We start from the raw sequence: 27,374 nt of genomic DNA, 5'->3' as shown, positions 1-27,374 counted from the left end.
GCACTTTCGTGCCTTTACCTACATGTTGATCTGGTAATGACGTCACGCTGTCATATTCACTGGCCTGCTGTTTCGGTAGCTGTGGCCAACCCCCATTCTGCCTCCTGGCATCACTTGATGGTTGCTAGGATTAAAAAAAAAAATAACATTCTCAAAGGATCTAAACAAAAATACTACTTCAATGTCCAAAACTTGCTAACGATAAGTGTTAGATGAAATAGATTCTGACTCAGAAAACAGCAATTTTTCCTCTTTGTCAGAAATATGACTCGTGGAATGTGAGAACTAAAAGACAAAATAAGGGAAATTAGAATTAAGAGCTTGGCTTAAGTTAGTAGATGTAGAACAGTTAAGGTATTATGGTCAGTTGGCAAGAAAACGCCAACGAAAAGACGGAAATGATAGGGATTGATTTGAGAGAGAGAGAGAGAGAGAGAGAGAGGGAGAGAGAGGGAGAGAGAGAGAGAGGGGGGGGATAAAGAAATGCCAGGACGTAAAACAGATATTAAACGATGATGATGACGACGACGACGACGACGATGCCTTAGAATTATGTAATTAAATATTTAATAGAACTATATATGTATATCGATATTCTATATGCTTTAAACAATTTTAAGGATTGAGTTAAAAATGGAAAAGTAAACATTAAAAACTCCAAAACCAAAACAAAAAACCAATAAAAAAATAATTTAACTTTCATTATCCGACCGTCCATTCATTCATAAATACATTATGTGACGTCAACTTAATAACCAATCGTCGTCTAGCGTCAGCTAACTCTATGGGGAGGTAACTCTGGTTGATAGAATCGGTTGCTGTTTCCATTGGTTTATTTAGGCACATCTTGTCCGTGCCGTTCTCTCTTTTCTCATCTCTGTTTTCAAAACACCCACTGACATCAGCATCGCCACTTCTATCTCTGTGTGTTTATATAAGCACACAAACTGGGAGTTTAACACAAGTCTCCCTACCTCCCTTAAGCCACTTACGATGCTGTCAGTGTCCATGGCTAGGGTAGCTACCTCGGGTAGCTACCGCATGGCGATGATGTCGATCATGGTAGTAGCGATACTCCAAGCTTCATCTTTCACTTCTGTCGAAACAGCTGTCTCAATTACATTCTCGCCGAATGCCGATTTTATCCATCATAATTATTCGGCTATGATCGACCTGTTAAACGAAGTGAACAGCAAATGTCCCCATATCACACAAGTATACAATCCTCCTGGACATTCAGTTCAGAATAGGAATCTCACAGTTATAGAATTTAGTGACAGTCCGGGCCACCATACTCCAGGTAAGATACTATTTGCTTTCTTGTTAAAATACTATTGTTATTATTATTCCTAATTTAATGTTTCGTTTCAGAATTAATTCATTCATTCATAGTGCAGTTCATTTATATAATAGTAGCGCGACGAAAACTGTTGCTTTTATTTGGTATATAAAAAAGAAAAAAAAACACAAAACAAAAGAAAACACTTTAACCATAATACTCGACGTTTCTTTTGCTTACAAACTTTAATTGCAACCAAATATTAATTACTTTTCAATTGACAGTTTAAATCACGCTCGTTTTTTTTTTTAATGATTTTGTTTAATTCATTCATTTATATCGATTAAAAAAGAAAAAAAGATGACGGACACTGTGTTTACATCGTTGTCTTCAAGATTCGAAAGTGATTTTGAAGCATTTAAACTGTCATTTCGAAAATAATTTCCAGATAAAATTAACGTTTATAATTTAAAAGTCAAGTACGACGATTCGTTTTATTTTTTTTTTTGTGCGCAAAAGTGTAGTTTTTTTTTTCTTCTTCCGTGAGTATATAATATCATGGATAAACCTGATGGCGTTCACAATAAACATCTTTGTGGACACATGCAAAATTACGAGCAAATCGATTTTGTTTCTTTTGTTCAATTAATAAGTTCCAGAACACCTTTGTTTATTTATTCTTCTACTGATATATTTCAGCTTATCTGTATTCAAAGATAAAAAAAACAACAATAAATTAAACGAAGTTTATATAAGAATACTCAATGAACAAGATATACTTATTTATTTAAACAATTAAAGTTATATATATATATATATATATATATATATATATATATATATATATATATATATATATATATATATATATATATAATATATTTGTGGTTACAGTAAGATTATATATAATAATAATAATAATAATAATAATAATAATAATAATAATAATAATGTCCTTTTTTTTAACCGGACTAATTGTATAGTTTCATTATTAGGAGTAATTTTCTTGATCAATAATATTTATTTATGATTGGCTCTCACGTTGTGAAAGCCCCTTGTCAACCGATGATAAATAATATTGATCAGAAGAAAATTACTCCTAATAATAAAACTATGCAATAACAGCCCGGAAAAAAAAATGTAATATTGTAGTTTTATATTGCATTTTTTTTTTTTTTTTTTTTTGTTAATAAAAAATATCAAAACATATCGGGAATTAGTTTAAGTGAATGAGGATATTTTGTTGATTGGTACTAGTTTAGGAAAGTGGATAATTCCCGACACCCACACCCCTCCCTCATCTCCATATGGCCATATGCCTAATCAAAAACGCTTCCTTTTGTGTAATTCTTTATAAAGTATTTTTGCAAAAAATCTTTAGAAAAATATAATCTTTGATAAGGAGAGGATCCGATCATTTCTGTTTTTTTCTTTTTAAATAAAATATTCATTTGATGTCACTAATTAATTTAGACGTCAGCAAATTTTTTTTAATAAATATTTTAATAAATTAATTTAAACAACCTCCTTAAAAATATGGGCTACTTTAACGTTTTTCATTTTTACATTGTTAAATAGTCTGTTAATTGATAATTAATTCATTAATTGTCGATTGGTATCTAACAATTTTATTCAAATATTTCCCCATGAACTCTCAAAATCAAAGACTGATGACTGATTCAAAAGATGTCATCAGAGAGAGAGAGAGAGAGAGAGAGAGAGAGGCGCAAAAAAGAAAGAAATGACGCAAATTATCGCAGCAGTGCTTGTTTGCGCACCTGTTTAAAGCGAAAACAAACGCAGCCTTAAAAAATAGAAAATATTTTCATTTAAATTTCACATTGTCGCATTTTCAATTTGAAGCAATTGTACACCACTACACCATGTAATATTCAACTAGCTGTTTCTTTTTAAAAGTATATACGATAAAGAATCGGTAGATTCTTTAAAGTTGTATACAGTGCAATCACCATATGTTATTTTCAACTACGATGAGGATTGATAATTTCGATTATTCGGGCCTTATATTCACAACATTTTGGCCCATGTAACATTCAACCTTACTCGAAAAGATACTTCTGAAGAAAGCACGAGAATATTAGTTTGAATAATACAAATTTGGACACTACTGCATTCCCGACAAAAAATCCTTCCCCTGCTTAAGAATAAGTTTCTAAATATTAGGTTATTGCAAAAAATAATGTCCTTTTTTTAGAAATGAAGTTAAACGTTAAAAAACGACATTATTTTTGCACCAACCTAATAGTAACATTATTGTTTCAGCACAGCCCATAAACTACAGAAGTACCGTTAATTCAATTAATAAAATTAAGCTTTTGAATTAAACTGAAACAGTAACTAAAATAACAAGTGCTCGCGTTCAAACCATCTTACTGTTTAGCAGGTGATGCAGAAGTGCCCAAATTTGTTAACTCATTTTATCAATTCCAATCAAGAAGTTTAAAATCATACCGGACGAATAGTTAACAAAACCAAGAAACGCGCACACCTATTGCTTTTCATTAATTAATTAATAATGGAGATTTCGTATCTGTCTGTCTAGCGCCATTACTATCTTTAGTGCGCAATTCAATTTATTATAGTATTTCAGACTAATGTAATATCTTTAAATGTTCAATTAAGAGGGAGAGTATAGTAGTAGTAGTAGTAGTAGTAGTAGCAGTAGTAGTAGCAGTAGTAGTGTTCTGTTATTTATTTATTTTTTTTAATGGAAATTGCTCCAGACACTGTGAAGTCACTTGATGTAAGGAGTTAACAAGAATAAAAGATAATCATCGCAAAGGCAGGAAATCCCTATTGGCCTTAGGCGTCAAAAGACCAAGGCTATAGGTTGAAGGAAAATAGTTATCAAGAAGAGAGTTTCACAATCTTCTTGGAAAGAAGCTACTAGGAAAGGATTACAATGGTCTTATAAAAGCAGTGAATTGATGGAGACCACTAGACCAACAAGTCAAACGAACTGGAACAAAGGAAGCAAGAAATAGATCAGACAATTCTGAAGAACACATGCCAATAATAGTATTGATAGAAAAGATTGAGACTAGCAACATCACGTCTGTGAGAGATTTTAAAGAAGAAATGGTGGTGGTGATGGTGTGGGGGGGTCTATCAATTTGCATATACATTTCTGCATCTTATGAAGAAGCCTCAAAAATGGGGAAGAGGTTCACCATCCCAAATAAAACAACACTCCATATATGGTCTGATAGTTTTGTAAAAATAAAGAATAGCCTCAGATGTGGGAAAGTGTTAAGAATGATAGAAAGAACCGACTTTATGAGAAGCAGAAGGAGTAATGGATCTAATATATAAACTCCAAAAAAAAAAGATTTGATGAGAAAGAAATTCCCAGAAGTTTCAGAATTGATTTCTCTTCAAGAGTAGATTCCGTCCATGAAAATACGAGAAAGGTAGAAAAAGGGGCACGCCTACGATTGAAAGACACGAGCTAAATCTTAATAGGATTAAATGAAACCAGCCATTTCATAGCCCAATCTGGTATTTTTTTAGATTAGGTCCACCTCCGCAATTTTCTTTTAAATGACGACTTTTAAAAGTTTTCTACTATGCTGAATACGGAAATCGCATTGAAATTTTTCAGAAATAAGTAGTTATCGATATATAAAAAGTTGTATTATGCATTGTATTTTTTGTTAGCCATTGTTTTTACGCGCGTGCGCGCGCTCCATAAACAAATCTACGCGCGTAACAAAAATGGCCGCCAAATAATACAATGCATAATACAACATTTTATATCTCGATAACTAATTATTTCTTCAAAATTTCAATGCGATTTTCGTATTCAGCATCGCCGAAAACCTATAAAAGTCGTCATTTAAAAGAAAATTGTGGAGGTGGACCTAATCTGAAAATTTACCCCCAATCCAAAACTGAACGCAGGTCAAATTCTAGATTAGCTTCATATTTCAACTGGTCCGAGTTAGATAGGTGAGAAGCAACACAAAAATAGAGAATGGTATCATCAACATAGATATTTTTTTTGAACAATATTCTTTTGGAGATCATTGATGTAGATAAGAAACAGTGCTGGGCCTAGAATAGAGCTCTTAGGAACGCCAGAAGAGAATGAAGAGACACCATACAGAGTTGTTCGCAAGTCTCTATCAGAAAGAAAAAACTAATAACGCCAAGAACGTTACTACCAAATATATGATCCTGAAGTTTGTGTAGAAGACCAGAATGCTACACTCTGTCATGCCTTTGAAATGTCTTAAACTCTCTTGAATTATCCAGAAACTGACAGATCCACTCAGTTTTTAAAAAAAAGTTGTTTTTTTTATTACTTGAGAGTCACCATTTATCAAGGTCAGTAGGCCACTCAAGAATAAGAGTTAATAAGTATTAGGTAGACGGTGAGACAATTCCATGGTGATCAGTAATGGTGGAACTTAGGTAGGCCTTAGTTATGTAAGAGGATGGGTCAACAAAAACTTATTTACATTGAACTTGAACACGACCATGATATAAACTGGGAAGCAGCCCTTGGTATCTAGTTCCACTGACAGGCAGTTGTAGGAAAGAAACTTTGTTCATGTAATTTTTGTTTAATTTTAGACACCGTAAGGGAAATTGTTGACGGTTGTTGCAGCTAGATGAGCATTTGTTTCGAAATATTTTCGGGGGTGGGGAGCATAGATTAAAGCTCAGTCGAGCACCTACCATCTTATGTATGTCAGAGTGGCAGCGTACAACACATGTCCGGCATGTACTCTTGTATGGCTGCAAGATGCGGCCAAAGATGAAACGTCTAAATGATAGAATCCTAGTTGCATCGCATTGGACGGAGAAAATTGCTACAGACCTCGATGAGAATTAATTGCACAATGACGTCTCAATTGGCATTTATCTTTTGTTACAAAAAAAAAGTTCTCTTGTAGGAGATGTCCTCCTGATTCTACTTTCGCGTTTCTTGCTCACATATATGCACCTACTGCGAACTCGTAGCAGCGGGCCGACATTCGGGAAGTTTTTTCTACTAATATAAATTATTGCAGAATAAAAATAAATTAAATTAAAAAAACAAACATTCTTTCGTATTTCGAATTATTTAACCAAGTAAAAAATGGCATTTTTTACTTGATTAAATAATTAAATTTAAAAACTATTTTTTTTCACAGTATTTCAAGTTGAATTCAGTTTTTACGATATTTTTTTTATTAAATTGTTAGGTAATTTGCTAGAATAACTTTTGAAATTTAGTAATCAAGTAAAAAAAAATGACATTTTTACTTGATTAAATAATTCGAAACAAGAAAAATGATTTTTGTTTTTAATTATTTTTATTGCGCAATAATTTATATCAATTTATATCAGTTTGAAATGCATTAACATAAAAAAAAACATTGTTAATGATCGTTTTCGTAGAAAAAAGTCCACTGATGTTGGCCCGCTGCCACGAATTCGGAATGGGAGCACATGAGCGAGGAAAGCATAGGTAAAAAATCAGGTAGACATCTCCTACATGAGAACTTTTTATTATTTAGAAAGCCATTCTTAACATAGAGAGGGAACTATGTTAACTATTTTGTACTTTCACATAAAAATAAACAAAAGATACCGTAAAAATTGAAATTAGCTTGAAATTATTATTTAAAAAATAATCAAAATAAAATAATACGGACCGTAAACTGCAGAAGTACCGAATCTTTTATTGCTAAGTTTTGGGTAAATTTTTTTACTTGCTTTCCGCCTTAACAATCACATTAAACGGTTTTCGGGTATTCTGAAAACGAATATTGAATTTAAATTTTTTGCAAACAAGTAGTTTTTCAGATATTAAGCAATGTAATTCCTTATAAGTGGTGGCCATTGTTATGCGCGCAAGCGCGCATATTTACAAATTTAACAATGACCATTACTTATAACATAAGAAATTACATTACTTAATATCTGGAAAACTACTTGTTTGCGGAAAATTTAAATGCGATATTCGTTTTCAGCATACCCGAAAACCGTTATAAAGTCGTCATATTAAAGGTAAATGTTCAGGTGGGAAGTAAGTAAAATTTACTAAGTTTTGTTTAATAAAATCCCGAGGTTCACACGACATGTTCACCGTCGACAATGACTCGTATTATTGCCTACGCACTGTAAACAGCACCGTGCATTTCTCTAATTATGTTAATCGTCTCTCCCTCCCCCGCCATGGCTACATGTGACAAGTGTTGAAACAGCTGGACCATATATTAAAACATAAGTAAATAAATAATCCGTTTTACTTCTAATTATAATCTTTATTAAAAAAATCGAAAACACACCTATTTGTTTTATCGAAGAGAAAATAAATAAATAAAGATTCATTTTTCTCCAGCATCTTTTTCATTTCTTTTTAATCTCAATACGTCGTCCAGTGTGTTCACGAGTCACGACTGTTCGTTTCCAATATGGCTATTTAATCTTTCGGCACTTATTTGGAGATTTTAATTTTATTTCAAAAACATTATTTTCGGTATTTTTGTAAATTAACATCCTCAGCCCCATCTTCAAGAGATGCTACGTTTCTTATTAAGAATTCAACCTATTAAAAAAAAAAAAAAAACAACAGACAAAACAAAGATACAGAAAAAATCTTTATGATGTACATACCCGTTCAGAAACTAAAAATTTCATATTCCAAAAATTACGTAAATTGAGAGTATTTTTTTTTTAACTAAAAAATTAAATTTTATGACTAAGCGAGACGTAGTGTTTTGATCCGCCAAGTTTTATAAATGTGTGGCACACAACTCAATTCGAGCTATCGAGATCAAAATTAGTCTTGCGATAGCTACAGTTTCTTATTAGAATAAAAAAAAAATGATTTTCTATATACAAAAACTACTTGATCAATTTATGATTTTTGGAATATGAATCAAATTTTTTGGAATGTTGATCAAATTAAAAAGTTTGAAAACTCTTTAAAATACCTATAAACCCCCTGAAATTTAGAAAATATTTATTGATTTATATCTAATAGCTACTGTTAAAATTTGTAAAAATTCAGAGATATCTGAATTTTCATTGCCTTTTTATCCCTTTTTGCATAAACTAAATTCAATACAGCCCATATTACAACTCCTTACTCATATCAGTTGTGTTTCAAAATTCTTAATGATCGGTTAATTAGTTTAGAAGTGTATTCCATAAATACCTTATTTTATACAGATAGAAATTTATATAATATGAGGTGCTTATATATTTATATACTTGTATATACAGCATTTACTCCTAAATTAATTAACCAATATTTATGTATTTTGAAATGCAGCTTCTAGGTGCAAGGTGTTATAATGTGGGCTGTATTTATTTTCATGAAAAGGGAGTGGAATCCCTTCGTGAAAATTCAGATCTTCGAATTTTGTGAACTTTTAGCAATAAGTATTAGATATGAATTAATAAATATTCCCCAATTTCAATTTCTTAAGAATTGGAATAAGGATTCTAGACCTAAAGTTTAGTGTTATTATATTTGTGTTGAAGCTCCGTAAGGGAGAGATAAAAGTGTTTCCAAGCTATTATTCAAAATATGGGTGGAAAACCAACTGAAATAGATAGGGAAAATATTCCACTGAATCAAGTGAATCCTATGTTATAGAAGAAGGCTCCTCCAGTCTTTGACAGACTATGGACACCCACGTAGGGGTGCCTGTGCGTGAAATTTTTGTGGCAAGAGTTGCGCAATCTTCAACCACACCTCTCCTGAGTCAACATTGTTAAATACCAGTGGCAAGTGAAGTGTATGTACAGGACGACTGGAAACAAATGCCGAGATAAGCGGAGAGCACATACAGACAGCGCTTAGAATTCCCAAATAGTCACCCATCTGGTACTAACCAGGCTCAACGTTGCTCAACTTCGGTGATCTGATGAGAACCAGTGTGTCAACGCGATTATGCCGTATCCTATGCTATAATTGAACCGATTTACTTTAATATTTTTTTCATATCTTTTGTCTTGATTTTGAAGGTTGCCGGTAAAAAAAAATAAAAAAAAAAATAAATAAAACGTATGACCTTTCTTGATTAAACTAAACATTTTTTTTTTTTTTTGCTTTCCTTATTCGAAATCAAATCTCCATATGTTTATTATGTTAGATTCATTATTACTATCCGTCGATTTTTTTAAAACTGTTACGTACCGAGCTGTTGTAAAAAAAAAAAAAAAAAAGAAAGTAAAAAAAAAAAAAACTGAATTAAAACAAAGGAAATTTCATCCCGCTTCTCCCCCCCAATAAAATTTAAAATTCAATTCGAAATTAAAAGACTTTCTTGTAATTCTCCCCCCCCCCGAAAGCAGATGTCGTTTTCTGAAAACATCATTTCAATTAAAAAAGAAAATCTAAATTTTACAATTTGTACGACTGAAGAAGCACACCCAAATTCTTCCTTCATTTCTGAGGTACTTTAGAATTGGATGAAGCAAATCTTATGTAATAATGGATTTTTTACATGCGTTTCATTGTGTTTCTCTATTGTATTCTTGTTTATTTGTACTCCTTGTCGGATAATTAAAAATTTTGTATACATTCCTTACAGGTTTATAAAGGTTTTTTGAAAATTTAAATAAATTTTCAATATCAAGATTTTTATATTATATTATATAATATTATATATATATATATATATATATATATATATATATATATATATATATATATATATATATATATATATATATATGAACAAATGATTAATAAAACATGTTAAAAGACATCTTGAAAAAGAGTTAAAAACATATTCAATTTTAAAAAAGGAAGCACAAGATAAGTGGATAGTCCTTAATCCTTAATCATTTTTATATATATATATATATATATATATATATATATATATATATATATATATTAATTATATTTTACCTTTTATATATATCGTTTTTTTAATTTATGAAGTTCGATATAACTATAGATTATATACAAGTAAATGACAAAAGTTTATATTTCAAATTTCAAGATGTTGACCATCTTACCATTTATTTCTTTAAGTACGCTGACATGCACAATTTTTGACAGCACCTGTTTCGTAGCGCAGAATCGTTCAAGTAATCATTATGCTAATTTTTTAATTTTTTCCACCCTTAACCTATCAGAAGAAAAGGAACAAGTTTAAAAGAATATGGGCATGATTACAAAATCCGAAAACTGTAAGAGAAGTTGCAGTTATTTTTAAATTTGTTACGGCGTCTTTTAATTTTAATGTAAATTCACCAACTATAAATTCAGGTATTTAATAAATTATATTCATATCGATGTATAAGAACATAAAATATTATATTTTATTATTGATATATAGTAACATAAAATATTTGTTTTAATATTTTATAGATTTATTATTTATAATTAGTCTATATTTATTTACTTAAATAATATTGTTAACGGTCAAATGTACAATGTATGTATTGAATGTTTATTTTTATACGAAACTAATTATCAAATCTATTGATTTATCTACGGTAATAATCATTGATTAATTAGATCTAAACTGTACATAACTGTAAATTTTCTGTTATTACATGTAAAAATAGTTTTATTAAGTTTGTTTATACATTTAAATAGATTTCTTTTATTGCCATTTAATTAGTTTTAATCACTCCATATATGTTATCAAACATATCCCTAAATCTAATAGTAAAAGAAATAAAGTACTCTTTGATTCTCACAAAGCTTTTTATAATAAATCTCTAAAGGACAGTGCTTACAGAAATGCCCAACTTAGCTTTACTGTACCTGCACTTTTCAATCATACAACTAAAAAAAAAAATAAAGAAGAAAAATAATTTGGTTTACACCTTCCTTTTAATTTAATGGTTAACACCAATATTGAAAAAAGATTTCTTAACCTTAATAAGCTAAATTTTCCATCTAACAATGTACTCCATAAAATAATCAATAAAAACATTGTAAAATTAAGTTATAGTTATAGTGAAAATTTAGAAAACAATAATTAAAAAACGTGATAAATATCTTACGTAATAACACTGATCCCTTCAAAAATAAACAAAGCAGTAAAACGTGTAGTTGTATAAATAAATTAGAATGCTTAACAATATCTGTAGTGTACCAAGTGTTCCATTGTTGGGAGTGTATATAAACATGGTTTCTTTAAGGTTATGACGTCTCTCTCTCTCTCTCTCTCTCTCTCTCTATATATATATATATATATATATATATATATATATATATATATATATATTTGTGATTGTCTAGTTTCTTGAATGCATATAACGTCTACTGATATGTGTGTGTGTGTGTGTGTGTGTGTGTGTGTGTGTGTGTGTGTGTGTGTGTGTGTGTGTATATATATATATATATATTAGCAAAAGTACCCGTCGTGGACTGGGTTCAAAAACAGCCTACAGAAAATGGACTCTGATTGATTAAAGTAGGATAGATTATGAAAAGGAAGGGTTGTAACTTTGGGTTAAATTTGGAGGTATCAAAACCAAAGCAAAATATGATGAAAGTAAAAATAAAATAGATAACCCCCATAATTTATTATACCATACCTGTTCACACTGAAACACTTATCACAATATTCTGTGGATCTATATTAAAAAACCTTGTTAAACTTTGTGACATATTTCCATTCTATGGAGGTCAGGTGCGAACGAATACCCCATAATTTTATTATACCATATTTCTTCAAACTGAAACATAATTATCAAAGTATACTTACGCAGATAGATATGAAAAGTCTTCATTAGAGTTTGTGCCTATTTCCATTCTATGGAGGCCAGGCGCGAACGCAGACCCCACAATTTTAATGAACCAAACATACCCATTCCTGTGTCTTGATACATCTTCTATCATTATATGCAATCAGTTTTTTAAAATAGTCAACCATATAGGAGCCTATTCGTGACCACACACACAAAAAACACTTGTAAACGTTTTTTTTTAATTTTGAAATTTTTTATTTCCATACTTTGTGGACCAGGCGTGAACGCAGACCCCACAATTTTAATGAACCACCGTTCTGCCAGATCAAACATACCCATTCCTGTGTCTCGATACATCTTGTATCATTATATGTAATCAGTTTTTTAAAATAGTCAACCATATAGGAGCCTATTCGTGACCACACACACAAACACACAGACATTCAGCTTTATATTATATATATATATATATATATATATATATATATATATATCTTCATCCCTCTCACTATAAAAATAATTGTTAATATTAATAAAAAATATTATCGTTATATAAATATATATATGTGTGTGTGTGTGTGTTTAAAATGTTATGATTAACATACAATCTTTTCAAAATTCTCCGCATCTTATCTACAAATATTATGATATACATTTTTATCTATGCCAAAATCCATTATCATTTTTCCTCCTTCTGTTCCTGAACTTGTATGGAAGCTTCCATATGTTCTGGCTGTTATCAAAAATTGAGGACAAAAACTAACAACAAAGAAGAAAGTCTTATCTTTTTACTCTTCAGCATTTATATTCACTTATTTGTTTTGAAAATATCAAATCTTTTAATTCACCATATGTTTTTTTTTTCATTTGGACTATCTGCTGTAAAATTTAAATTTCCGATTTGAAAAAGAAAAAAAATGTTTTTAATCCAACTCTTCTCAACATGAAGCACAGTTCAAAAATCTCATCACACTTATCATCATCAGTTATTATAATTATTATGTTAATTTTTCATCTTCTTGTCTCGTGTGTTCACCTGTTGGAATGACAAGGACCATCTGACCACCCAAGAGGAATGATGAATGATATGTGCTGAATTGTGAAGCAAAGGTTGCGCAATCTCTGATCTCTCCTTTCCTGAGTCAGCACTCCCTGATTCCAGTGGCAAAGAGAAGTCCAAGATGACTTGAAAACAGTTGAGTCGTAAGCCATGTTTAGTTTCAGAACAGTTTCCGATGGTTAGTTGTTCTATACAAGTCCTGGAGGTGACTGGTTCTCAGTAGACAGTTCTTGAGCAAAAGATTCTTCCCGTGTTGACACGAAGAAAACACCTATGCAAGGTTGCTAAAGAAGAAGGTTTAATTTTTATGGAGTAATTCTGGTTTCTGATTGGTTGGTGGCAGATTGTGAATTAATTTGATTAGTCAGTTCCTAGCAGCATCGTTTATAAATAGAATCTTCCAACTGTGAGAGACCATACCCCATTATGTATCAAAAATACTGCAACAGCAGATAGCACATACAGCACTTGGTATTGCCAAATGGTCACTCATTTTACCACTGACCAGACTCAACGATGCTTAACTTCAATGATCTAATGGTAACTGGAGTGTCAACATGTTTATGCTGTATACACAGAGTTTAGATGTTTTGCAAATTATTTCCAACTTCTTCTGTTTGTGGCCATTTAGCTTATTCCACTCACCACGATCAGGTCATCATCAACTTATTCCTTTTATATATTAAATGTCTTACTACATGGTTTTGGTCCATCAACATCAATGTGGGACACACTTTGAAGAATTTTGGATGACTGACGGTGAGTAACTTAGCTGTACCAGTTGAGACGTCATTGTGGATCATAGTTTCTCATGGACGTCTGTAGAGTGAGACAAGCAATTTTCTCCATCCAATGCGATGTAACTAGGATTGTATCATTTTGACGTTTCGTCTTTGACCGCATCTCGCAGCCATACAAGAGTATAGGATGGACATGTGTGTGTATGCTGCCACTCTCACATATGTAAGATGGTAGGTGCTTGACTGAGCTCCACTCTATAGTTCCCCTCTTCCCCACTGTAAATCTTTTGCAACAAATACTTGTCTAGCTGCAACAACTGTCAATAATTTCCCTTACTCTATCTATGCCTAGAACTAAACAAAAATTCTATGAGCAGAGTTTCTTTCCGAGAACTGTCCATCTGTGGAACACAATACCGTGGGGCTGCTTCCAGATTTACTGTAACAGCATCGTTTTCAAGTCTACTACATATAAGTTCTTGTTGAGCCGCGCTTTTATATAATTAAACCTTATACCATACTTTGGGGTAATTCCGCCAAGTCCGGGGTAATTTTGCCAACTAGTTAAAAGTGCTCTTTTGGCAACCATGTCTATAAAGAGCACTTTATTTTAGTTGGCGCAATTACCCCTGGATTTGACCAATTATCCCAAAGTTCCACCATTACTGATCATTACATTGTTGTCTCACCGTCTACCTTACACTAATTAACTTTTATCCTAGGGTGGCTCTGGATCTTGATAAGCGGTGACCCCCAAGTAAAACAAACAAAAAATTCTCTGCATTTTATAAAATTGTCGACTGTCTGAATATTTCCTTTTTGGCGGATACACATTGTCTTGTAGTTGTGCCATTTCGTTTATTGGAATAAATTGTATTATACAATTAAATTATTAGGAAAGATATAAACCAACAATTTATCCCTAGCTATGGATCCAATGGCAACTTGTATTCAATTAATTGTATGTAATAAGTTTTACATTTCATTATTCAAATAATCCCAAAAGAGTTTGATATGCTGTTAAACAAACCAAAACCCAGGTAGAGAGAAATGATTAAGTCAGAATGTGTTTGGAAATTAAAAAAAAAAATTCTTTTATTAATCACAGTTTATTAAGGCCCAAAGCCATGCAAGGACAAGGGTTAATGAGGTGGAAGAATCGTCTTTAAAACAATTAGGAGTTTTAGAAGGAGCAGTATTTTTTCTTACTAATGAGTTATTGCTTCGTTACTTATCAAAGTTGCAAGCCACTCGAGGATGGGGATTAATGAGATAGATGGATTGTCAGTTGAATACTGATGCATATTATGAGAGAATTAAAAAATAAATGAATAGAATGAATTAAATTTGAGAACTTATGACATCAGTGTTCAATGATGTTAAATTTGAAGATGGCCGTGCTGTAACACTCACACTCAGGAAAGAAGTTTTTTTTCTCTATTGGGCATAAAATCATGAAATTTGGTACAAATGAGTCCTTACGTATACCACTTATATTAATAATTCATACAGCATAATCACATTGACACACCAGTTCCCATCAGATCACCAAAGTTAAGCAACGTTGAACCTGGTCATTACTAAAATGGATGACCAATTTGGCAATTCCAGGTGCTGTATGTAGGAGGATTTTGACACCTCCCTGCAAGAGTTGTAAAAACATAACGTCGTCATCTCCCCTAACGCGGATATACATGCGACTGGGACCGCTTGTGAAGTTCATACTCCCATGAAACTTCCTTTTTCAGAGGAAACCCGTTAAACCCGAATAGGGTTAGTGCTGACACACACACACTTATATTGGAACTTAAGTATTTTTCATTGATTGATGTTTCAATATTTCTCTCTCTGTCTCTCTCTCTCTGTCTCTCTCTCTGTCTCTCACTCTCTCTCTCTCTCTCTCTCTCTCTCTCTCTATATATATATATATATATATATATATATATATATATATATATATATATAATGTATAATTATTAACTATAATAATTAAATACCTACAGACACTAGTGTTTCATTCTTTCGGGAATCTTCAGTGTAGGGTGGAGTGATTAACACTAGTCGATAGATTTGAACCCGGCAACATTAGCAAAGACCGTATCCATTCGTCTACCATTAACCGCGTGAAATAACGGTGAATTTAAACATTTTATTTTTAAATGTTCTTTACGTCAGTCAGACAGTGATCTAATCGTTATACGATGATCTATGCATAAGAGCTAAATTGACCGACTTAATTCAACTGAAAGTGCTCAACGATAAGAAACGAGTTTCTTAAAGGGGCTGACATAATTATTATTTACTATAATAATTAAATACCAACAGACACTAGTGTTTCACCCTTTCAGCAGGAATCTAGTACAGGGTGTCATGATTAACATCAGCCGATAAATTTGAACCCGGCAACACAAGCCATCTCTGGCTTGATTTTATATATATATATATATATATATATATATATATATATATATATATATATATATATATATATATATATATATTAGTGAAATATGGGCCCTGACATCTTGGCAGTGACACAAAGGAAGATGGAAGGGATAATGTTGAGCATTATTCTACAAAACAGAAAGACAAACATCTGGATCTGCCAACAAACAAGAGTTATTGACATCAATACTGCTATCAAGACATCCAAACACAGATGGGCAGGGCACGTAACCAGACATAACAACAAATGGTCCATCAGAACAACAGAATGAACACCTCGTGAACATGAGGCCAAAGGGAAGACTAAGAACGAAATGGAGGGACGACCTGATACAACACATGGGTCCCACATAGCAGCAGATAGCTTGGGACAGAGATAGATGGCTAAAGTCCAGAGAGGGGTTCCTCATTGATTGATGAAACCCTTATTGATTGATTGGTGTATATATATATATATATATATATATATATATATATATATGAGAGAGAGAGAGAGAGAGAGAGAGAGAGAAATAAATGAACCATGATTTTTTTTTTCTTCTCTTAATCGACTTTATGGATTTTATTACATTCTGAACTCTGTTCACTTTTTTTTTTCCTCTGGTTATATTACACTTCGTGATTTTTTAATTCATTTATTTATTTATTTTTTAACATTCAATTATGGTTAATTTATTTCTCATTATTTTAAAATTTTAATAATAATAATAAAGTTATATATATATGTGTATATATATATATATATATATATATATATATATATATAACTTTATTATTATTATCAAAATTTTAAAATAATGAGAAATAAATTAACCATAATTGAATGTTAAAAAATAAATAAATAAATAAATGAATTAAAAAATCACGAAGTGTAATATAACCATTATATAATATTCTAGGGATCGAACCTCAGACCATGGTAAACATGGTCTGAGGTTCGATCCCTAGAAACAGTTAAACTACGCTGATGAGAGGTAAAAACCTCGAAACACGCGTGTAACGTAGATTACTGTTTTAAAAAATAATAAATAAATAAAAATGTTATATACGTCCAAATTAAAAAGGGCGACTTTCTAAGTAAATAAAAAAAAAAATGAGCTCCGAGGCGGCGCCAATATTAACCGTATGTATCGCTTGAAAAATAACAATAACAAAATCTATATATATATATATATATATATATATATATATATATATATATATATATATATATATATATATATCAATCACGCAGACATTATTAAATACAACAGAGATACTTTGGTTTATGATTCTTTTTTTTTAAATTTTTTTAACTTTCCGTATAATCTTTTTTATATCAAAATTCAAAATATCAGCGGAGGCATATCTACAAACTCCCATTTTAAAGAAAAACTTTTTACGAAAATATCTGAAGAGAGCACACCCTAAGCTCGAAACGCGTTATAAAAATATTTTAAAATAAAAATATGATGAAAACCTTTAAAAAAAACCCACAATTGTTGATGGCTACACTCTTTTAAATATACATTTTTTCTCTCATTGGAACTACACAACCATCACTTTAAATATATATATATATATATATATATATATATATATATATATATATATATATATATATCACGCAGACATTATTAAAGACAACAGAGATACTTTGGTTTATGATTCTTTTTTTAAATTTTTTTTAACTTTCCGTATAATCTTTTTTATATCAAAATCGAAAATATTAGTGAAAATTCCATAGTTATCACAAGCGCTTTCGATTCAACTGCGAATCATCTTCAGGTGGAATTCATGGAGTTGATGAGGTGGAAGTGAATAGGAGCGAAAATAGAAAGTAGAAAATGAAAAGTAAAATACACAATAAGTTGAATCGAGTGATGGGAGGTTAAAAGTATATAAAAAATCGATTAAAAATCTGAGTTTTAAAATCGAGTCCATGGGCCAATCTTTGCAAAACGTGTCATTTATGTGCTACGCCAGACATTTTAATACCTTGATGCTCTTCTCAAGTGTGATGTTATTAATAGTAAGGTACCAGGTTCTAATGTAAGATGCTACGAGAATTTTTAACTATTTTAAAATTGTTTTTGTGTTGTACAATTTTTGTATTATCAACAAGGATTTGTCCAAGATTGGAGGAGGGGCATTTATGTTCTTTTATTAAATGCTGGTAGACGGCGCTGGTGTTGTTTAAATGTATAGTAAGTCGGTGGGACAATGTTGTCGTATGTCCTGTATTAGTCTTATGTTTATTTTGGGAGTTACATTCTCCTAGAGAGCATTTGAACTTGGTTTACTCTAATGTTTTTATAGCCTGGGAGGAGTTGGTTTTAACCACGAGGTTTTGAGTTCTAAACTTATAATTAGTAATTGTCTGTATTTTTGAGATGAGGTGTTTTCATTGATTGAGATTGTCGGACTGACTTCCTCATCTTGTTTGTTAACGTCACAACGTTTCAGCCGTTTTGCCCTCCGGCCTTCATCAGGTGTTTTGTATCGAACTGGGGAACCGTTTGTTAGGAGTCTCGAACCCAACCCTTTATTATTATTACGGAGGTACCGTTTTCAGACTCCAGCTAGGCTCTGGGACATAGTTGCTGATTCTCTGTTTTGAATGTTACTTTTTCACTGCCTTCGTTCAACGAAGAAAGATCTCTTTACAGCAGACTTATCAATATCTTCTGTATATTCTTATTCATGTTACCTGTGAAAAATTTATTTATTTCTGAAAAATACAAAAATAAAATAGACACTAGGCCATTCCAAAGTATTGGAGAGGGGTTAATCTATGGTCATTCTTGTCACTGTATCTTATATATGTCTGTCATTTTCCTAGCGAAAATCTTCAATCACCATAATACTACATTTATTCCATGGGTTGACCTACTTAAAATTCCCAAATCGATTTTTTTCTTTTAATAAATATGAACATAAATAAACCATTTTTATTAAAATAATTTCATTAGCATGAGGTGGGAGAAAAACAAAAAAAAATTAAAACATGTGGTAGTAAGACCCTCTCAATGCTGTCTCAATGGTAAACTGCCTACTGTTTCTTGGCTTAATGTGAACCGAAAACAGGAAGGTTGATCTCTAAGTGGGGCTGAAATCTAGATGGGGAAAAAGAAAAAATAGGTTGGAGGAGTTGGGGAGTATATGACGTCCTTCCAAGATGAGTACAATTTATGGAAGGTCAGGGATGAAAAGAAAAAATGGAGACCGGGCGGCCGTGACAATCAGTGTTTGGTTGGTAAAGTTTCTTATAATTGTGAAAGGAAAACAGCTTTGTCTTAGTAGCTTTAAATAAAGCTTACGCAAGTCAACTGTTGCTCTTGCTTCTTATTGCAGGTTGTTCCGGCTTTTCAATGTTGGGTTAGTAAGCAGAGAGTTGATTTGAATTTGGTTTTAACCATGTCAAATCTTTCAGATTTAATAGAAATTGTAGAAAAAATTGGTTTTCCTTTGTCTTTTTTAATTAAGTTTTATTGTAGTTTTCTTTGAACATTTTCATGTTACAATTCTTTGTAATGAAATTGAGTTATGAACTTGTTTGTTTGCTAATTATTGTTGTATATCAACATTTGAATCTTTCTATCTCAGCTAGGGATTTTTTCCTCGGGGAGGGGGGGGGTCAACAAAGATTAGACCATTCCTGTAATGATCTGGCCGCTGTTGATTTTGCACTCGAATGTTAGTTCTGTGCAGTTCCAGGCGGTCCACCTTCTCAGGGGTTGCCTTCTCTCTTTAATAAGAGGTTAATTTATTGCTAATCGCTTGAGGCACCCTTACCGGGGAATGTTGACGGAACTGCCTAGGCACTTTTGCAGATCAGAGTGCTTCTCCTCGGGGGTGCTGGCTTCTCAATCCCACTCTCTGACCCTGGTGTCATGGTTCTTGCAGTGGGAGAGAACTATATACTCCCTCCCCTCAACGCGAGTAGTTAACGTGTTATATATTGTGATTCTACACCAGTAAATAGGGATCATGTTAACTAGTATGACTTTTGATATTTCCATGGAATTTCCTCCTACAAAAGAAACTGGTTCAATCCACCTAGGGTGAATGCTGCTGGCATATCTATATATATCTATAAAAGTGAGAGAATGTGTGTGTGTGTGTGTGTGTGTGTGTGTGTGTGTGTGTGTGTGTGTGAGGACACTTCTCAACCTATATACTCAATGAATTTTTTATCTGAAATTTAGTATATAGGGTATTCAGCCACGTGTAAAACTTTTTAATCGGAGTTATTAGATTTTATCTGTTTGTCAACTGTTTCACGACTGCGCATGCGCAATTCGGTCACATTATGTTAAGAATAAGTCGGTTTGAAAACACTTTTTAAATATCGTGCCAAGCTGGCCTAATGATTATCATATTTGACTCACTGCCTTTAGGTTTTGGTTTCGATCTCAGCTCGAGTATAAAACATTTTTTATTTATTTTTTGCTTACAAGAAGTGAACTGTTTAGAAAAAAAAAAAAACATAATACTTGCATATACATATCTCGGTTTCTTTCCGTTTTTATTTATTTTTTTATTTTTTATCCTGCCTTGATAGAGTTCAAAATAGACTTCGTAGCCTTGTGGGGGATGTCCTTTTCTCTTCCCTGCAACCTCTTTCTCACAGAAGAGATGTCGCGAGTTTGTCTCTGCTTTATTGTTATTTTCATGGAAGGTGCTCGGCTGAGCTTCATTCTATGATCCCCCCTTGCCAAAATTTCACAAGAAACACCCGTCTAGCAGAAAATGCTATCACTAGTTTCCCCCACTCTTTATCTGTGCCTAAACCTAAGTGTAGATTCCGTGAGCAAAGCTTCTTTCTTAGAACTGCACGCCTATGGAATTGTCTTCTGTTTTTCTGCTTTCCAGCTGACTACAATATGGTTATCTTCAAGTCTAACGTAAACAAGTTTTTGATGAGCCGTTCCATATAAGTTAACAAATTTACCGAATCTCCATTACTAACGGTTACGATATTGTCCCATTTCTACTGTACACTCTTTAACCCTTATCCTCGAGTGTCTTGGGCTTGATAAGTGGTGATGCCTATGTAAAAAAAAAAAAAAAAAAAAAAATCTTCATTTTTTTCTTAAAGGAATTTAATGTTACGTTTAATACCGGGCAACGCCGGGTACATCTAGTATAGTATAAATTTTGGAAGTGTTACATTAAATACATGTCCAGGCAACCTGGCAGCAAATCGAAATAGATCCAGTGCACCTAGTATGAGTGAGACGAGGGAGAGAGGTCAATAGTCAGCTACCTAGATAAAACACACTAGAAGCAGGTGTCGATGATATTACATAAGAAATTATTACCTGTTCGGGTTAGGGACAGAGTTTCAAGACAGTTCGGTTCAAAGAAGCGACCAAACCAGACCAGACTCCTCTGACAATGTAGAAATCTAAATGAATATCCTCGAGAAGATGCTGTCCATTCATTTTAAGGCTAACTAATAAACTTAAGTAATGTTTTTTTTTCTTTCTTTCTTTGTGTTTCTCCCTGTTTTGCTGACTGAAGATTCTCACATTTTTCTATTTTCTCACGCGCTCCCTTTCTTTTACAATTCCACGTTGCAATAAAAAAAACGTCTGTAATTGTTCACCACATGTCAACCGCAATGAATCTTGTTCTCTCTTGATAATTTAATTCTTTTGAACGCGCAATATCTTCTCAAAGGGTGTGGGTTGGTTGACAAAACTCATTGTAGGATTTTATTACTGAGGAGAATAACACCATCAAACAAAGCCAAAAATGTTATTTTAACATTAACTAAAAAACAATAGGCATGATGTTAGGTTTCAGTGGATATGTTTTTTTTTTTTGTTTTTTTTTTTTATATCAACTCTTTTGGGGTTATTTAATGCCAAATCCAGTGATTCTAGTAAAAGTTTTTATGGTTCAAGCTTTTTTTTAATATATTTAAATATTTATTCATGAAGTTTGGTTTGATTGTTTTGTTTTATGGCATATCAACCTTTTTTGAAGATTATTTAAAAAAATCCATATGATTTTTATAAAATACTAACCTTCAAATGGCACTTGTAAGAATTTAAGCCCGAGAGGATTATTAGTTTACAATTTTCAATTACTAAACCTGTAACAGAGCACGGACTCGCGTATAATAGCTATATGTATATACCGAGCCGTGTGCAAAATGACATCACGTTAAGGAAAAAGAAAAAGACTGTAAAAAAAGTTAGCAAGCATGTTATAGAAGATGTCCGAGAGAAGGAGCACAATCACATTTTATTCGGAAATGTATCTGGAAATAAATGTTGGGGTTTGTATTACTGTACACATAGATTCAAAAAAGTTGTCAAAAAACAAATATATAACAAATAAATGTTATCAAAAGCAAGATAAGTTACTTTTCTACCAAACTGGATATATTTTTCGTGTTTTTATTCAATGTAACATGTTTATTCAGCTCGAAAAACATACATTGTTTACCGATGTATTGGAAAATTCAAAATGGCGCCCAACTCTCTCATTAACACGGTAAGTTCGGGAAAAGGTGTTATAAATAATAAACTAGACAAGATACTATTAAAAACCACCGATTATATGTCAACCTATGTCACGGTAATATATATTGAGCGAGTTTCTAACAGCATTTTGTCTAGTTTTATATTTATTGCACCTTTTCCCAAACTTACCGTGTTAAAGAGAGAGTCGGGCGCCATTTTGAATTTTCCAATACATCGGTAAACACAGTATGTTTTTTCGAGCAGAATAAACATGTTACATTAAATAAAAACACTGAAAACATATCCAGTTAGGTAGAAAAGTAACTTATTTTGCCTTTGATAACATTTATTTGTTATATATTTGTTTTTTTGACAACTTTTTCGAATCTATATGTACAGTAATAGAAACCCAAATGTTGTTGTTACAAAATAAAAGGAGCTGAGTTATTACTTGTCCTATGTTCCTTGTGACTTACTCTGCTACAATGTGTTGGGTCTCGGGTATCTACATGTTAACGCATGTGTAAACATATGTAACGTTATAACCAAAGTTACCATTGCAAATTAAAAAAAGAATGATAATATCTAAATATTGCATGGTGATAAAGCATTGGTTTATGATGAGAAAAAATACTGTTCAAGCAAAGCAACAACTTGATATATGTTATTCTGACTTTGTGTCGTCGGAAACAACTGTTAAGAGGTGGTATGGTGGTATGCTAACTTTAAACGCATTCGTATAGGCACAAATGATGCTGACACTCAGATCGCCCAAATTTGCAAGTTGAACATGAAACAAAAATAATCTTAAAACTCATTTCGACCAATCATAAATTGAAGTTGTGTAAGATTTGTGCAAATTTCAGTTTGGGTGAAAATTTCATTAAAAAAATCGATTAAATTGTTGGAAATATATCATGGCTTTTCATTCATTGATAAAAATTATTGCATGGAGAATGGGTTGTTTGGTTACAGAGTTATTTCATGAAATGTGGAAAGAAATTGGGGTCAAACAATTTGTATGTCGATTTACCAGAGCAAAAAATGGGACAAAAAGTATTTACCTAATATAAAAACCTAACCCACATTTCGATATGTAATAGTATATTTAGTTCAACAACAATAATGGTAATCTCTCTCTCTCTCTCTCACACACACACACACACACACACACACACACTATTCATGTTTATCGGTTATTTTCTCTTCAACAAGCCGTTCAATCTTGTTTGGCTGTACCATTTGCTTCTTTCAACATGCCTGAATCATTTTGATTTTTTTTTTTTAATTTTTCTGGGACAGCCAAACCAGCTACCAACATTGCCCTGCTTTTTATTGAAACCAACCGAGAGCTCTTTTTAGTATCCTCATTGTTCCCTTAAGTGCAATTGTCTGGATCTCTTTTGCGCTTGGTTTACCAGGAATATTAGTTAGGTAGGACTTCAGGTTCTTCTCCATAAGCCCTGTGGCACCTATAATAACTGGTATGATTGATATCTCCCTAGGATTCCAATTTCTTTTCATATCATACATGAGACCTTGATATTTTGTCTGTTTCTATCTTTCAGCTCTGTTCAGACCTTCATCATTAGGGACACTCACTTCAACCAAGGTTGCAACTCTCTCTGACTTATTCCATACTAGCGAGGGGTACCCGGCGTTGCCCGGGTGTTTGGAGGTGTGTGTGGAAACTCCGGGGGTGGAGGGGGAGGGGGTTAAAAAAAAAAAGTAAGTATGAGGATCGAACCCGAACCCTTGAGGCAAAGTTGTAAATTAAAGTGTGAAAAAAACGTGTGACGTTAACCATTGCCCCACCGCGAGATGCTAACGGAAATACGTCTGAATTTATTTAATTACTTGGATTTGGCAGGTGCCCGTTTTAATGAGTTAATGAGGTCAAGTTTGACTGCGGGATAGTATTCATTTACTGTGGAACACTTTTTTTATTTTTATTTTCCCAAGATGTTATAGGAAAAAGACTAACCCACATGCGGCGAGCGACAAATGTTGAATATTTATCTTCCCGAAATCGATCAAATTAAATAGACAGGCGAGCTTCGTTGTTAACTGTGAGATATTACGGTTTATATGTGATATAAAAAGTTTTAAAAAGTTGTGAAGCGACCGACCGCTTCTCTGAAAAAAACCTTTTGTAGACATACAGAAAAAGCGAACACACATACAAACATACATACATTTTCGCTTTTATATTTATAGATAACTATGTCAGGTTTCACAGAAGGACATCAATGATGATGAAAATCACACACATGCACACACACACACACACACACACACACGATGATGCTTCCATTCAGTCTTGAAAGACAATGGATACCCTCTGTAAAGGCAGCTGCATGTGTAATTATGAGACAAGAGTTGCACAATCATCAACCACACCTCTCCTGAATCAGCACTGCTAGAGTCCAGTGGCAAGGAGAAGTGCTAGATAACTGGAAACAATGCCGAGATAAGCAGAGAACACATACAACATCTGAAATTTCTAAATGTTCACCCATTTTAGTACTGACCAGGCTCAATGTAGCTTAACTTCTTGAGTGTAATACCATTATGTAAGGCTCCCTTGTGTCAATCTCAACAAATATTTCTCTAGTTAGTGTGAGTCGTATTGGCATAATTTTAACTTCATAACAACACATTTTATGGCACACTTTCTCTGCAGAGGGCAGTTGTCTCTGACTCTGCAGTAACATGTTAGTGTAACTGGGGGTTTATGTTAAGTAGAGATATTAGCTTTCATGAGTAGCGTGCACATCCTATTGTACAAACGAGTACATACTTCAGTTAAATTTTCTCACTGTTTAAAAAAAAAAATAGCAAGCGAAAAAAGCATAAAAAATAGAATGTTTCGGTTGCCATCTCAATTAAGTAAGTTCCTAGACGTAATCAGATAAAAACTTGGGAGGAGGGAGATGCGAAATGAAATGAAAAAAAAAAAAGCCAAGACACAAACTAATAAAAGTTTTGGTTAAAGTTCTTTGCTGTGTAAGAACGATAGCAAAAAATAAATAAATAAATGGAAAAATTAAAATTTTGTAGCTGCCACCACAATTGAATTGGATTTATTTTAAATAAAAAAAAATGTAAGGGAAAAAAAACGAAAGTAACAGATCAATTGTTGAATTTTCACAACATAAAAGAAAATGATGCTTTAAAATGTTTGTTTGGTGTATGACATCCACCTCAACTGGGTTGAATCGGCTTGCTCTCAAAGAAAAAGTGTCAGGGGATTAAATTCACATACGGTCCCAAATTTTTATTTGATTTATTTGGAACAGATAATTACCGGGTGTTGACATGTTATGCAGAAAAAAAAGTAAAACAAAGAAAAATCATTACTTTTTAAAAAAAAAACGACCCTGGTGTCTAACTCTGTACCGTGGGGAGGCATTGTAAATAGGGACGCCATTAGAAAAATTTGGATCAAAATAATTAATGTTAATTTGCTTAAGAAAGAACAATATAGAAAGAAAGTGAATTACAATTTATTATTTTGAAGAACATGGCCACACGGTCCACAAGAATAATTGGCTAGTCATAATGAAACATCAGGCTAAACGTATTAATTACAAAAAAAAAAAAAAAATACATTATGAATTTTGGAACACATTCAGTAAGCATAAGGGGTCATTATTAGGCCTATGACAAGAGAATATTCTTTTCATTATTTTGACTCTCGAGTATATATCAGTTAATATATTATGTTTTTAGATAGTGATGTGGTTCTCGGTTGATTAAGTGTGTCTAACTGTGTCGGATATATACTCGAAAGTCAAAACAGTGATAAGAATATTCTCTTATCACAGCCCTAGTTATTATATGGGCTATACAATAGAACCCTGGGATACGGTGACCCTAGGATTCATTTTTTAGGTTACGATGTGGAATATGATGTTTTCCGGTTAGAGTATTTGCCCTGCCTTATGGTGTTATTTATAATGTTATTTGATTATATACATGTGTATTATATACTGTACAGTATTTTGTTACTAATTTTTAATATGTACTGTATAAAATTTTGCTTAGGCTCTGCCATACCGCGATTTTACCTAACAGTCCCAACCCCTAGAATGGATTAATGCAATATTCCGGGGTTCTACTGTAGTTAGTTTAGTTTTATGCAAAGGATGTAAAAAGGGGATGACAGGCCTTTGTGAAATTTCACATATCTTCGATTTTTGTGAAATTTTAACAATAAGTATTAGACATCAATCAATAAATATTCCGTAAATTTCATTTTTTTTTTTTTTTTTACTATTTTGAAAGAGTTTTAGAAGGTATATTTGAAAATTCAAATATTTCAGATTTGCATTTAATCCGATCCATAGTCATTAGTAGGGATGTGACAACAAAATATTCTTTTTATTGTTTTGACTCTCGAGTATATATCAGTTTTTATATAGACTAATGAAACAAGGAACAGGCGATTTTGATTAAAGTCTTATACAGCCTAACATCACAAACACATTTCAGAAGTTTTATTATTGCACAGCAGAAAGGCCTGGCATATTGAATCAACTATGGGTTCTTTAATATGACATGGCCGCATTTGAAATGAATTTTTCTGTTTAGAGCACAATTAAATCATGATACTTAACTTTTGCGTTTTAAACTTTAGTGCAAGCTATTATAAATAAAAATAATTTTATAAAATCAACAGTAGGTTCTCTACAGTGCAATGTAAACTACAATGTATT

General features: G+C 32.3%; 1 protein-coding gene across 2 annotated transcripts in view; it reads left to right on the top strand.

Annotated features, from left to right (window-relative positions):
* The first annotated feature begins 451 nt into the window (after positions 1-451).
* LOC145243940 (carboxypeptidase E-like) overlaps positions 452-27,374 on the top strand; it is a 94,519-nt gene continuing 67,596 nt past the window's right edge. The window contains exon 1 of one of the 2 annotated variants that reach the window (XM_080107067.1): positions 452-1,300. In XM_080107067.1, coding sequence (XP_079963193.1) covers positions 994-1,300 — 307 coding nt within the window. In that variant the 5' untranslated portion in view covers positions 452-993. The remainder of the gene's footprint in view (positions 1,301-27,374) is intronic. The other variant, XM_080107068.1, reaches the window with a different exon arrangement.

Source organism: Euprymna scolopes, chromosome 22, assembly GCF_053919585.1.
Source record: "Euprymna scolopes isolate OS-2025 chromosome 22, ASM5391958v1, whole genome shotgun sequence".
Lineage (NCBI taxonomy): Eukaryota > Metazoa > Mollusca > Cephalopoda > Sepiida > Sepiolidae > Euprymna > Euprymna scolopes.
This window is presented reverse-complemented; position numbering and strand designations above follow the sequence as displayed.